The 14,858-nt window shown below is 34.2% G+C and overlaps 1 protein-coding gene across 2 annotated transcripts in view; it reads left to right on the top strand.

Moving 5' to 3' along the window:
* Nucleotides 1-14,638, top strand: part of TRIM33 (tripartite motif containing 33) — a 115,764-nt gene extending 101,126 nt beyond the window's left edge. Inside the window, exons 14-20 of one of the 2 annotated variants that reach the window (XM_058538856.1) lie at nucleotides 461-620; nucleotides 1,810-2,159; nucleotides 4,247-4,370; nucleotides 5,753-5,827; nucleotides 7,576-7,728; nucleotides 9,455-9,505; nucleotides 9,585-14,638. In XM_058538856.1, the coding sequence (XP_058394839.1) occupies nucleotides 461-620; nucleotides 1,810-2,159; nucleotides 4,247-4,370; nucleotides 5,753-5,827; nucleotides 7,576-7,728; nucleotides 9,455-9,505; nucleotides 9,585-9,797 (1,126 nt within the window). In that variant the 3' untranslated portion in view covers nucleotides 9,798-14,638. The remainder of the gene's footprint in view (nucleotides 1-460; nucleotides 621-1,809; nucleotides 2,160-4,246; nucleotides 4,371-5,752; nucleotides 5,828-7,575; nucleotides 7,729-9,454; nucleotides 9,506-9,584) is intronic. The other variant, XM_058538857.1, reaches the window with a different exon arrangement.
* The last annotated feature ends 220 nt before the right edge of the window (nucleotides 14,639-14,858 follow it).

Here is a 14,858-nt window from a genome sequence, read left to right as displayed (position 1 = left end):
TCATCCCCTTCTCCCAATCCCCTGCCCTCAAAAGCTGAAATAGTGTTTCATTTGAGGAGGCTTCACGAACCACTGTTATTGATGTTGTTTTCTTCAGATGTTTGTGGGTAGAGAAAAATTGAAACTACTTGTGTAGAGAGAAGTGATCACTGACATTCTATAGTACTAGCCTGGGAAAATGATTGTTTACTAGACTCCTTAAATTATGTAGTGTAAAGTACCTCACACTATACAATGTGTTTTTAGGGTGTTCTGAAAGTTTAATCTATACTTGTAAAGAATTTGATGCTAAGTTTATACCACATTCCTCTTAACTGCATTATGAAGTGTCCTTATCTTCTGTAAAGTTAATAAAGTGTAAATAGTTTTCACTTTAATGAACATTACTTTTCATATAATTGTTTTTATGTACACCATACAGTCAAACATATATGATCTTTATTTGTTGTTTTTTTATTAGCTGTGGGTCATCAGGAAGAACTGCTGAGAAGACAAGTCTTAGTTTCAAGTCTGATCAAGTGAAGGTCAAGCAAGAACCTGGGACTGAGGATGAAATATGTAGCTTTTCAGGAGCTGTAAAACAAGAAAAGACAGAGGATGGCAGGAGGAGTGCCTGCATGGTAAGCTCCCACTAGTGTCTGTCAGGGATTTAAGGAGGTTACTTCACTCTTTCTTTCATCTCTCAATGTATTAGGCTGAATCTTGGTTCAGTAGATATTTATTTTTGAATTTTTATGCCTGATACAATCCAAATATCTCTTTTCCTAACTCAACTTTTATGTCTTAAGTGTTAGCTGTAATTAATCAGAAAAGACTTTATTTTGTTAAGGACTCATTTCAAATTATCTTTTAGTTTGTAAGTGGTCAGTATTTTTGCCATGATTCTAAATTGGGTTCTATCTTGCTCTGAATTTATTAATCATTTTGCTAGTCACATTGAGTCTTGGGCCACAAAGATCCTTGGCTATTTTTCTAGACCTGTGAGCTCAGGATTATGACTGCTGACATGAAAGAAGTTTAATGAGTTTTGTGATGAGAAGATTGCCTTTGGCTTATGAGTTATTAGCCATTTTATAGTTACTCAGATGGACCATTATATAAAATTTATCATATAGAATGAAGGAAGGCCCCAGTTTGCTCTTTGTTTAGAAATTTTGATCTTGGTTTTTTTCTTCCTGCCCAGGCTTATGTCTCATTTTCTGCATGGTTGGCACATAGAAATTTTAGCTCAGGGTATTAGTATATTCAACACAGTACATATAGATTTAGAAAGCAACAAATTTAGCCTTGGGTTTGGAGCAGTGTCTGTCACCTCTTCATCTAGGACTTGGTTTGGAAGATACCCCCAAAAAACTGGAGGCAAAAGGGTGGTAAAAGTTTTCTTTTACATTGTCACAATCTTCCTACATTAGTAGAATGATAAGTAGGCAGAAGAATATTTCAGAATGCTTCTCAAAAGCTATACAACAGATTCCTGCGTGAAAAATAGTGTACCCTAGCTCTCTGTAGGAAAAGTATAACCCTACGCTCACTTCCTAGTCAGTGTGTTAGTAGTTTAATTAATTTCCTTATTATGCAAGTGGACCAATATTAGAGAGACTGCTCCCTAAAATCATAAATTAACCTGCCTAAATAATTTTGGGGTTATTTTCATTCCTTTATGTCACTAATGTTATTTCCAAAATAATTTTAAGTTATGTCAGTGTTATCTGTATACATGTTGACATAACTTTTAGATACACACACACACACACTGCATATAATAAGGATTAAATGATTCTTCAAGAATTTGTCCTTGTTTTGTTTTAGTTGAGCAGTCCTGAGAGTAGCTTGACGCCACCTCTGTCAACCAACCTGCATCTAGAGAGTGAGTTGGATGCATTAGCAAGCCTGGAAAACCACGTGAAAACTGAGCCTACAGATACAAATGAAAGCTGCAAACAGTCAGGGCTCAGCAGCCTTGTTAATGGAAAGTCCCCAATTCGAAGCCTCATGCACAGGTCAGCAAGGATTGGAGGAGATGGCAACAGCAAAGATGATGACCCAAATGAAGACTGGTGTGCTGTCTGCCAAAATGGAGGGGATCTCTTGTGCTGTGAAAAATGTCCAAAGGTCTTTCACCTAACTTGTCATGTTCCAACACTTCTTAGCTTTCCAAGGTACCAGTGAAATAATTGATTTTTTTGTTGTTTATTTTGGTAAGCTAAAAAGACAACAGAAAGTTATTGAGAGCAGATGGCCTTCTTAACCCCAATGCACAGTATTTCTATTAAACAGGGAGCCTATTATTCCTTTGTTGTTACCTTCTAGAGAAAAAAACTCTAAATTATGAGAGGCAAGGGTCTGAGGTGTTGGAGAAACTTAATTTCCTCTTGAAGCTGAATTTTTTATCTATTGCCATCAATCTTAATAGAGTCTACAATAATTATTTTTTTATGAATACTATTTAGTTTGAGGCAACTCTATTTGATTTTACCAAAAACTTACATTTCTAATGTTTAAAAGCTCTCAAAAGGCATTTTAAATAAAAAACAAGTACTTTGTAAGAACACTCGCAATGTCTTGGATTTTTTTTAGGAATAGCTTCCTCTTGAGCACTGGAAGCAAGTTACTTTGGAGTGCCTGCCTGAAGCACTGTGTGCAGACTTCTCAGACTTTTTCTTTTATCATGTAGTTGGAACGTCTTTCAGTTGTTAACTTTGGAATGAATTACTGAGTTCCTTATTTAGAAGAGAAGAATTTGGGGTAAAGATAAAGAAAGAAAGATTGGGGGAAAATATGAGCATTATCTTCAGACTGTTTGACCCCATGGCAGCCAAATCTGGTTTCAAGTATTAAAACATTCATTGATGAGCACTCAAGGCAAGCTGATGATACTAGCTAATAGAGTGGAACAGATGTGCTAGGCTGGGTTATGAAACCTGGAGTCTGATTCTGTAGTGAACTAACTTAATTAGCTTGGGCAGTTTTCTGATTTTCAGGGCTTAGTTTCTACATCTACAAGTGGTAGAGTTTGGATTAGAAGAGCTCTTTTTCTTACCTTCTATTTAACATTTTATGTTCATGCAATTCATCTCTGGTTGATTTCAGAGACCATAAAATAGTAGTCATACTTTCTTCTTTAGCTTTCCCCTTTCTGCAACCCTTACCCCCAAATTTCTTTTTAAGTGAAAGTAAACCAGTGTTCTTAGGAAAACCTAGCTTCTTTCTGCCTGTAGATAAAAAACACACATTTCGTCTCAGATTCCTGAGAAAGCAATGATTTTAGTTGAATAATGAATGCTATCCTTTTTGAAAATTCAGCATTTTGGATTAGAAAAGTGGTAATATATAAACAGTGCCAGAATATTTTTCTAAAGAATTGTAATTCTTACCTAAAAGTTAGGAGGTATAGTCATTTGTCAGAGACGTAATAAGGGCCTTCTTTTTCTTTACGGTTTTAGAAAAGAAAAGCGTTGAAATTTTGGTTTTGAAATGAAGAGTTTTCATATTTTTATTCTCTTTGGATAGTAACAGTTGGATTGTTAGAATTTTGCCACTGAATGCTTTCTCTCAAAGGCAGATGCTTTGGAAGGAATTGAAACTGTTGACACAGATTAGTGCATTCTCTAGACTTAGAATTTATATATGGTGGGGGAAGAATGGGGGAGAATGAATATGAATGAATCATATTGGAGTTTATGATTTGATAGAAATCCTGATGTAAACAAATTGTAGACTGAGCAGATTTAAAAGATAAGAAGTATATGTGCATGTGCTTGCACTTGCAGGTGTGTGTATGTGTGTGTGTGTGTGTGTGTATTCTAGGCTTTTGACTGGTCATAAAAAAAGAATGTTTTTATTTTTGGCATGCTTAATACATGCCAGAACAGTACAAGATACCTGAGGAACTCCGTATCTTGTACTCTTTTCATATTCGTGAATATGGGGTCATTGTGGTGGTAATATTGGAGTACTGATGCTGCAAGTACTGATCATCAACTTTGTGCTATGAAGAAACCTCTTTTGAATGCAGAGATACCGGTTTTATAATGCTTTACAGAAGGTAATCAATTGAAGAATGACTGGCAAAAGTTTTTATCACACAATTTCACTTTATGAAATTTGACAAGAATATGGAACCTCCCTTCCCCCCAGAAAGTAGAAAGGAAAGAAAACAAACTGGAGCCTTACTTCTAGGGAACTGGCTTTGCTAGAGCAGGCTTTGTTATAATTACATGGACTAATTGCCTGTTTCCCTCTTTAGTGGGGACTGGATATGCACATTTTGCAGAGATATTGGGAAACCAGAAGTTGAATATGATTGTGATAATTTGCAGCATAGTAAGAAGGGGAAAACTGCGCAGGGGTTAAGCCCCGTGGACCAAAGGGTAAGTGTCAAATAAGTTGATTTATTATTAGGGATTCTGTAGTTGTCTGGCTGTGCATCTTTTTTTTTTTTCCAGTGTAATATACATATAACCTGATAAATTTTCATTTTTAATCTCATCATCTGATGGTATGTTGATGGCTTCTAAAATCTTATCTCTAGCCTTCAGTTCCATACTGGTACATCCAGCTTCCTTGTACTTAACACGTCCCAACCAAAATCTTGATTTCTAATCTTCTCCTTCAAAAATCAAAAGCAATAAACAAGTAGATAACAACATAAAAACTGTTCTCGTCCCCTGGTATTTCCCATCGTTAAATGTTACCACCATTCATCTCTGTTCCTCAAGCTGGAAATCTATTAGAAATAAAAGAATCAGGAATGACTATGATACCATTTTCTTAACTTCCCCTCACCATTGCCTTCTGAGACAGCCCTCATAGTTTTTTATCTGCACTATTGTAATAATGTCCTCGCTGGACTCCCTGGTTCTACTCTTACTCCCTTATAGTCCATTTTCTGAACTGTGCATAGTGTTCTTTTTAAAAATGTAAACAAGTATATCACTTCCTTACTTAAAATCCTCTAATAGCTTCCCATCATATTAAACATGAAATCCAAATCCTCTCCTCACTTTACTTAGATTTCTGCTGATCTGGTCTGTAGTCTAATCTCCAAAGACAAAATATCTTTCACATAGTGCTGTGGTCATTACAGTTATGTTTGGCTCTAATGTGATGTTTATACTTGCAAAATCCCTCCTCCACTATCTGTGAAGAAAAGGAATGTGATTAGAATGTACAAACTTACATTAAAAGGAATTTAAGCAAATGAAAACTATAAACATAAAATGCATTTTAGTTTACTTCTGATTGTGTAAAAAAATTCTAGAATTGGATTGAGAAGACACAGACAGTTTTTATTTAATTTTGAACCCGAGTGGAATCATTTCAAGAAAGGGAATAACAACATGTGTCCTGCCTGCCTCAGAGAATTATAATGAGTAGCAACAGGGATAATTTATAGATTACCAGGTAATCTATACATTTTTGCACAAAATGCTGTATGTTGCTTTTATGACTCCTTTCCATTTGTATAAATAACTGAGAGTTAATAGATAGATTACCTTAGTTATCAGATAAGAACAAAGGCTCTCTGTTTTTGATAAGTTCATTGAGAGTAGAACAGAAGATAGTCTCAAAATGAAATGGAAAACAGGGCAGTTTTCTTTGGGTATATATATTTTGTTGGATAGCCAGTATGTGGGAGGCTTATGTTCAATTTGTTGTAATAATACTTTGTAGTGATAAAGTTCTCATTCTCAGGAATATCCTATTAGGGGAAAAAACATTTCATGGGTTTTCCTTTCTTTTCTTGGGCCAGAAATGTGAACGTCTTCTGCTTTACCTCTATTGCCATGAATTAAGTATTGAATTTCAGGAGCCAGTTCCTGCTTCGGTGAGTTGTTTACCTTAGTACCTCCCTGGTGAAGAGTTTAGTATATAATACTTAAGAGTACGGGCTCTGGCCTAGACTGCTTGTATTAAAACTCAGCTTCTTGAATAATCTCCTCAACCTCTCTAAAGCTCTAATTTTCTTTTCTAATACTATTTTTTTCCTTATTGGGTTATTCTGAGGATTATATACGATAACCTGTGTAAAATGTTTTGCATAGTACCTGTTAATGTCATAAGTACTTCTTATTAATCAGGAATTTTGTTAGAGCTAAATGGATGTGAGATTCACTTGCAAAATTGCAGTGTATTTTTAAAGATTTTGTTGCTGTGATGAAAATTTAATGAGTTTAATTTCTGTGTCCTCTTTTAAGATGGACATAAGGGATACAGGTACAATGGGAGGAATCTTGAACTAGGAGTCAGAAGACTTCTCTCAGTTCTACCATTAATCAGCTTATAACTTTGAGGAAATTACATAATTTTCTGCCTCTATTTTTTTTAATTGTACAGTGGGAGTATTGGACTAAATTATTTTTAAGATTCCAGTTCTATGATTCTAGGCTCTGTACCTTGGGGAGAAAACAATCTCTATGTAAGTATTAATTTGAATAAAAGTGTAAAATTGAAACTTTCACACTGGCTCTGCCCTCATAAGCCCTCTAAAGAACAGTCAAGATTAAGAAAACACTGTGGGGAAATTTTGCAATTAAAGTCTCTGAAGTCCCAAGGTAAAAGGAATACCAGGGTGCCTGGTGCCTCATAAATGGGATTAGAATATGCTACACACATTTTATTTGCTCACCATCAGTTGCTGAATTAAGATTTTATTGAATACTAGGCCTGTTACAGAATATTAAATAGACTTGTTTACTGGATAGGCTCAGAAATGAATTTTAAAGCACCAAAGGTCTAGACACAAGGAAGATGTTCTGTGAGAATAGTAATCATCTGATACTAGGAAGTCTGTCTTGTCTTCAAATGCAGGGAATTTACAGTAGAAAATGACTTGCAGATATTTTCTTTTCATTAACTATTTAAATTGCTTCTCATGCACACCTGAAATTTATGTAATGTTATAAACCAATGTTACCTCAATAAAAAATAAAGATATTAAAAATACAAAAAAATAAATAACTAAAATTAAATTTCAGATTCAGATAAATAAATAAATTGCTTCTCTGTGTTCATTTATTTCCTAAGGATACAAATTTTTGGCCAAGAGCAGGGGCCAGAACTCCCCCCAGCATGATCACTAAATGATTAATAAAAATTTTTCTTGTGTTATTACAGTCTTTCTCCCTCTGTTTGCTATGTCCAGAGTTCTTTGTGATATAAAGTTATATCCTCTAAAAGATAACGTATTCTAATAATAATACATTTTGTAGTCATTTTTTTTTTTCTTTCTTTCCAAAAGAAACTCTTTAAAAAGTCTGATGAGCCAGATGCGTCGTTAATACTACTGGTTGGCTACCCTTGCTAATTGCTTTTTTTCTAACTCTACTTATTAAAGATAGAACTTTGGGGCCTTCACTAACCATGGAGACTGCTACATATTGTAAATATGATTTGATTTTCGTGATATAATTGGAGCAGAAGATTTCAAGTACATCACTGTACCCCAAATTTGCAAGCAGCTGGCTCAAAAATCAACACATTTTTTTCTAAAATTAATATGCTGTGCATTTTCAAATTAAACAATTTGGTGTTTTTGGAGAATCCTTATCTATCCTTATTTATTTGTTTCTTTAGATACCAAACTACTATAAAATTATAAAGAAACCAATGGATTTATCCACCGTGAAAAAGAAGCTTCAGAAGAAACATTCCCAACACTACCAAATCCCAGATGACTTTGTGGCTGATGTTCGTTTGATCTTCAAGAACTGTGAAAGGTTTAATGAAGTATGTTAACTTCCAAACTATAGTGTCTTGGATTATTAGTTTTTGTTTGTTTGGTTGTTTTGTTTTTTGGATTTTGTTTTTCCTGCCAAGAGATTTATCTAATTAGATTTAAAAATTTTTTTCTGCTTCAGTTTTATTAAAAGTAAAATTTGATTGCATCCACAGCTCCAAGGAAGACAGTTTACTGTGTATAATTTGAAGTATATTCTTAAATATAAGAAGAATATTGAATGTACCTTCCTGAACAAGTTAAGGGTTGAGATAACTATAGAACGTAGTCTCTAGTTAGGTGTATTTTGTGGGTAATGATTATAAACAGCCTATATTTTGGGTACATTTAGAGAAGGCGTTTGTACTGGTGTCCTTTTATTATTGACTATATAAACGTAGAACCTTAAAATCATAAACTAATCTCTGGTAGCTCATGTTGAATAGTAGCCCAGAGTATATGATCTCAGCAATGTGATCTCAGCAATGTGATTTTCTGATCTCAGCAATGTGATTTTCATTAACTTTGGTTATGTATTTTTTTGAGGGTAAGGATGAGCTATCCATACCTTGGGAAGAAATGTGATACATACGTCCTTCAAGGAAATTATTTTTGTTATCTTTGGGAAAAGTCAAGTCTCTTATTGTTAAGGAAGGTTTTGATTATTAGAAGAAAATCTTCTAAATCTAAATCTTCACAAAATCTTCAAAAAGATTAATACTAAAATCTCTTTTTTATTGCTGATGAAATTTGGGTACCATATGACTGTGCTAAAATAAATCACATCGAATCATTTAAAATGTACACATAGCTGCCTCTGGAAGCATGTAGGTGACTTTTTTTTTAGGAATCTGTTTTATTTTTATTTATTTATTTATTTATTTTTTGTGAGGAAGATAAGCCCTGAGCTAACATCCATGCCAATCCTCCACTTTTTTGCTGAGGAAGACTGGCCCTGAGCTAACATTCGTGCCCATCTTCCTTCACTTTATGTGGGACCCTGCCACAGCATGGCCTGACAAGCGGCGTGTTGGTGCGCACCCAGGATCCGAACCCGGGCCGCCAGCGGCGGAGCGCACGCACTTAATGGCTACGCCACGGGGCCAGCCCCATAGGTGACTTTTTAAAATTAAAAAAAAAATACCTTTATTAGGTGAAAAATCTAGTCACCTTCACAGTAATGTATCACAGAGAATATATAAAACCTCTCAAAGTTTGTAATACAGTCCCAAGTTTTTTGTCTTATTTTCTAATCTGGTTAGATTGTTTTCAAATAAATATGCTTTCATGAACTATAGCTAATATTTGCCAGGAAGAAGACCCATTTTATATGCTTTAGTAATAAATATTTTATGGTTAACGAATTGCCATACAGGTAGAGTTCTGGTTAAGTGGTTTGTTGAAAGTTTGGCAGTTTTTTAAAAGCAGTATTTCTTATATTATTTGTTTCGCAGGTAGTTTTCTCTTAAATAGATTGATAGAGAGAACTGTTGTTCAGATTGACTTCACTAAATCAGAATTTGAGACAATTATTGAGGTTTTACAGTAGCTTTAGTAACCGAGCTTTGTAAAGAAAGTGATTCCATGTTCTATAGAATTTAAAAAGCACTTAATCTGGTCATAGCAATATGTTCCCTCTAGTATGGCTGACTTTCGTCGCCAATCCTGTGCAGTCTCATAACTTTAGAAAGGATTATAATTTCCCTTTTTTTTTTTTGACTCTGGTATCCTTTTTAGATGATGAAAGTTGTTCAAGTTTATGCAGAAACACAAGAGATTAATTTGAAGGTAAGCTTTTCAGACCATGCAAACTTGGTGAAGGAATATGCATTACCAATAGGTGAATATTCCTATCTTTTGCTTGCAGGCTGATTCAGAAGTAGCTCAGGCAGGGAAAGCAGTTGCATTGTACTTTGAAGATAAACTCACAGAGATCTACTCAGACAGGACCTTCGCACCTTTGCCTGAGTTTGAGCAGGAAGAGGATGATGGTGAGGTAACTGAGGACTCTGATGAAGAATTTATACAGCCCCGCAGAAAACGTCTAAAGTCAGATGAGAGACCAGTACATATAAAGTAAAATGACATGAACTTAAATCAATTGTTAAAAAAAAAAAAAGAAAGAAAGAAAAGAAAAAAACCTTTTATTTAAGTGTTGCTGGAATATCCTGCCTACAGTGGGCACCTCCTTGAAGAAGCTGATAGCTTTTACACAGTATTAGATTGAAATAATGGACAGAAAACACATTCTTGTCAAGAAAGGGGGAGAGAACTCTATTTGCAACTTTAAAAGTCAAAGCAAAAGTGAAATGATTTGAAGATTTCTGTTACTAAAGAGGATGGTTCTGATGTTAGAGTGGGCAGATGTTGATGATTGTGTGGTATTGATTGGTGCAGGATACTGGGTGTACAAGTGGATACTAGAGGGTCATGTCGTGTGATCAATTGTCTCTTTGGACTAGAGCGCACAGTTATTAAAATAACTTCTATGCCTCCCCCTCCATATGCATACATACTGGCTTGTTTTCTAGTTAAAATCAAGGTTGCTCAGATTCCACTTTGATGTAAATGCAGATGTGCATTGAATTATGCCGTTATATTTTTCTCATTTTGATGCTATTGGGCCTTAGTTTTTATATTGGTTTAAAGAACTCAACAGTAGTTTTATTTTCTATTCATACTTAGAGTCTAGGAAACATGACCATTGATCATCATTTAATCAACTTGAATGGTCTACTGAAATAAATACGGTAACTTTTCAGTAGTAGATCATGTAGTTATAGCAGTCATTTCCAGAAAACACTTCCACAGAATTGCGCTTCCCAATGAAATCATCTGATCATAGTTATTCCCATGAAAGGCAGAATGTTTGTTTGAAAATTAACCTAGTTTTCTGTACATTTAAATTTGATTAAGAAGGTGACAACTGGCTCTTATCCAGTCTTCCTTCATATCAGTTTTCTGATAGACCACTATTGGCAAACAGTAATCTGTCAACTACCAAATGTGTAAAATTTTCTGTAATTCACTTTGTCTTATTTGTAAATAGTGAACTAAAACTTCTGGCAGATCAGCAACATTTGCTGAGCCTGTTTTTTAAGCTAATGTGTATTCTTACTAATGTTCCTATCAAGAATGGATTTGTAATATATGCTGTCTATTTCTAATGTTCACGTTCATATTTTGAGGTTCTATCTTATTTTAATAGAGAACAGACTTCTCAGAAAATCTTCAGAAGCAGCTTATTATTAAAAGATCAAAATATTGAAATAAACCCGGTGGGGTTAGATTACTCATCCGTCCACCAAGTGGGACATTTGCATGGACTGGGGGCTTAAAGGACTTAGAAGAGACCTGTAAGTAAATCCTGAAAATGAGCCAATCCCCACTTGAATGGTTACTGGAGTAAACCCACCTTTACTACCCTGATTTCAGCACCTGAGGCAGATAAACCACCTTAACTCTGTTTCATGTTTCTTCTCTTCATTTGTGATGCCCAGATCCCAAGATGTGTGTTCTAGACTGTGTACAGGCTTCTCTTTTGTTGGTTTAAAAATTTTCGTCCTACTTTTGTATGGACATGTTAGAATATGAAGTGACCAAAATAGAAGACTTGCCATTAGATATTTTTCAGACGTCAGCAGATTTGTGGCAAATCATTCGCCTTTTTAAAAATTAAGCTTAAGCAGTTCAGACAGTAGACTACTCAGAAAAAATTATTTGACATAATTGTCTTAAGAGGTAAATATTTTTTAGTGCGTACTGAATCAAATAAAGCGCTCTAAAGAAATTATTGTACAAACTCCTTTGGGTTGTTTTTCTTTTCTTTAACAAGTGGTGGGGGTAAACATGAATATGATTCAGGCCTTCTGATGGTGTATTTAAACAGTATTGATTTTATTATTGCTATTGATGTACTTCATTCTCAGGCTTACTTTTAGCTTCTCTTTCAGTTTTGGCTATAAGTTACACTTCAAAACAGACTTCAAAACAATACCAAACTGTTGTATCATGTTATTCAGATTTCAAGTTCCTAAGAAGAGTTTTCTTATAAGAGGGAGAAAGTTGTTTAAAAATGCTTTTTTCTATGTGCATTCCCTCTTTCCCACAACATGATTTCAGTTTTTCAGGAGATACATCTAAGGGCCATACATTTTGGGAAAGTGATGAGTAGCAGTATAACTTCTTTTTGTCAAGCCGTTGAGTTCTGATATTTTATACTTGCTCTTCATATGAATCCTTTCCATGATTCTTAGGTAATAAGTCTTATATAGGTTCTACCAACAGGGAGAGAAGCGAAATTTTAAGTAAATATTTCTCAATATTCGGGGCCTTAAAACATAACGTGTTCCCTTAAAAACATTTCCATGTTAGGTGGAGTTTTTGGATTTTTTTTCTTTCAATTTAAGATTAGTTCTTAAAGAGCCACTTTGTCAACATTTAATAGGCTCCATTTCTGTTAACAGAAGATAATTCGTACTGCTGAGGAGTTACTATTAAATTAATAGCTGTCAACAAACCATCATTAAATGAAAGTGTTCACTCTAGATTTCCTTAAAGCTTTTTCCTTGCACTATGATCACTGTGCTTCTGAGCTGATTTGTTTAGTGCTGTCTATATAACTGTTAAAAAGTATAAAAACTTAAATTGATATTCAGATAGCTTACATGTTTTTCTATTAATTTATGTTTTAAAAAGACAAACAATGACTATCAGTCCCTGCAGGCGGTTTGTTTTGATACTGTTTTGATACTCTCTTGCGTTTATGTACTTTGTTAAGACAGTGTTTTAGATTTGGAGATATTAATGTTTCCTTAAAAGCTTGCAAAGTTTTTGCCACACTTCAGTTTCCATCTCCGATCAGAACCTTAAGAAGAAAGTGTTCCTCAGTCTGTTCTGCTGGCCTAAGTTTGCATTTTTTAGCACTTGGCTCAGCTGATTCACTGAGTGAAGGAATTGCTTTGCAAGGTGAAGCATGTGCGTGTTCCAAAGTATGGTTAGATTGTAGGTCATGCTCTGTATGGAAACATCAAATCATTATTGCAGAGAAATGATAAGGCATTGGATCCATTGTTGAAATAATTCTTTTTGGAATTAACAAGGTACTTTCTGACTTTTATTTCTTATGTAAGGGAATTTTAAATAAATTTTAAAATCAGTTAATTCTCACTTTTTGTTGTAACAGTTTTTGAGATTTTTAGTTAATCCAAAGAAATAATGCTTTTAAATAGAAGCAAAAGGTTTATAGTGTGCAAATTATAGATTTATCCATTACCTCAGCAGGTCTCCTGCCATGTAATTATTAGTGATTAATGTTAATAAGCCAATAGATTTAGGTCTTTTGACTGTGCCCTTGGGTTGTGGCCTACCATATATTATTAAACAGTCTCTTAGAATCCAAAATGGGAATAGATGCTGTGGCCCCCTCTCCCTTTGCCTTTTAAGTCTCTTATCCACTCACGTACAACACAGGAAGTATAAAAATCTCATTTCTTGTTGCTGCTTATTTGCATACTGAGCATTAGATCATCGAGTAGTTTTATAAAATCCACCCACTCCAACTCCCCTAATTAAAACTATCAAATTCTTAGTTCATATCATTTATATTAGTAATCTGCTGAAGGTAATCCAAGGTTTTCAAGGTGTATCACAGTTTGATCATGTACCAGACCTGGATGTTTTCTTTTATTTCTCTCACAGGTATCTCCTCCTTGATAAAGCAATAACACTGCTTTAAGTCTGTTGCCTAATAGCATGTCATAATCCTCTCCTGGATGGTGGTTTTATAGGAAAGTTTATATGCGTATCACCCAGTCTATCTTTTAAAAATTAAGAAATTTAAATGTATGCTGGAGCTAATGACAATATATTGTGGCATTTTATTTTAAAAATTGGGGAAAGTTGCATATTTTTTTAAAAGTAGGTGTTTGAGTAAAAAAAATTGAAGGTACTTTTTTAAGAAAAAAAATTTATATGCCACAGTTTACATAGACATTTCAGATTTCAACATGTACTCTTGGCTATAATTGTTTCTTTTACTTGGTCAAAATGCATGTATAGCATTTCTTCCATCTTAGTTCCTTGTGTTTGCCTTTGTGGTCTTTTATATATATTTTTTATTGTATCTGAGAAACAAAACTATCTTAAAAAATAAGTCAATTTGGATATATTTGTCATAATCAACTACAAAATGTACAAAATTGTTTAGCCCTTTTCTAGCAAGTGATCTTTAAAATTAAAAATGCTGTTCTTTTAAATTCACGCAATTTAAATGTGGGAAGGCACTGAAATGATTTTGTAAGTGCCACTGCAATATTCCCGTTCAAGTGTGGCCTAAATTTCAATCTTCAGAACGAAATGCATGTCTGTTCCTGGTCTGAAAAATGGAGGCATTTACTATGTTTTAAATCATAGTGAAACATGTATGTAAGCCTATAAAAATACTTGTGCAATCTGAAAGCCTGTTAATTTTCTTTGTGGACATACCTACACATGAAAGGGTTAAATTCACAGCCTTACTAGTTCCTTGCTTCCAGTATTTGAACTGGTTTCCTCCCCTCATCATCATCATTATTATTACTATTACTACTACTCTTATTTTTGCACATAGTTAACTACCCCTCAATATGATTCTTAAAGACAAAGTGCTGTTTCTGTGGTATTGTATTCTCTAAATAATCATATTTAATTTTTTTAAACAAGGTTGCAGTTTCTAATTGTTTCGTTCCTGTGTTTTTTGCTGGTGTGTAATGAAAGCAAGGTTTTCTTTTCATGGTTATTTAATACATTAGCTGCCTGTAAATATTTCTTGTTATAATGCTCTGGAATGTGTTGTAGAAGTTGTATTAGATTAGTTTGAAGCCTTGTTTGAAAGCCACATTGTTTTGGTTATTTCTATTAAATTAGAACATTGAAAAAGGTTTCAAATGAATTTCTTTTTTTCTTCCTCTTCAAGTGGAGACTTAATCATTTAAATGCATTAAAAAAATTTATACTTTGTGCCAGGCACTGGAGATAGAGTAGTTAACAAGATAAAATACAGTCTCTGCCCTCACAAGTGTTTAGACTCTATATGAGAATGATGAGTGCTATGATAGAGATTAACATAGAATATAGTAGGAACGTGTAGGAAGGGATCTAA

The sequence above is a fragment of the Diceros bicornis genome, chromosome 4 (genome assembly GCF_020826845.1).
Source record: "Diceros bicornis minor isolate mBicDic1 chromosome 4, mDicBic1.mat.cur, whole genome shotgun sequence".
Classification (NCBI taxonomy): Eukaryota; Metazoa; Chordata; class Mammalia; order Perissodactyla; family Rhinocerotidae; genus Diceros; species Diceros bicornis.
The sequence above is the reverse complement of the archived record's forward strand: the minus strand, read 5'-3'. Positions and strand labels throughout refer to the sequence as shown.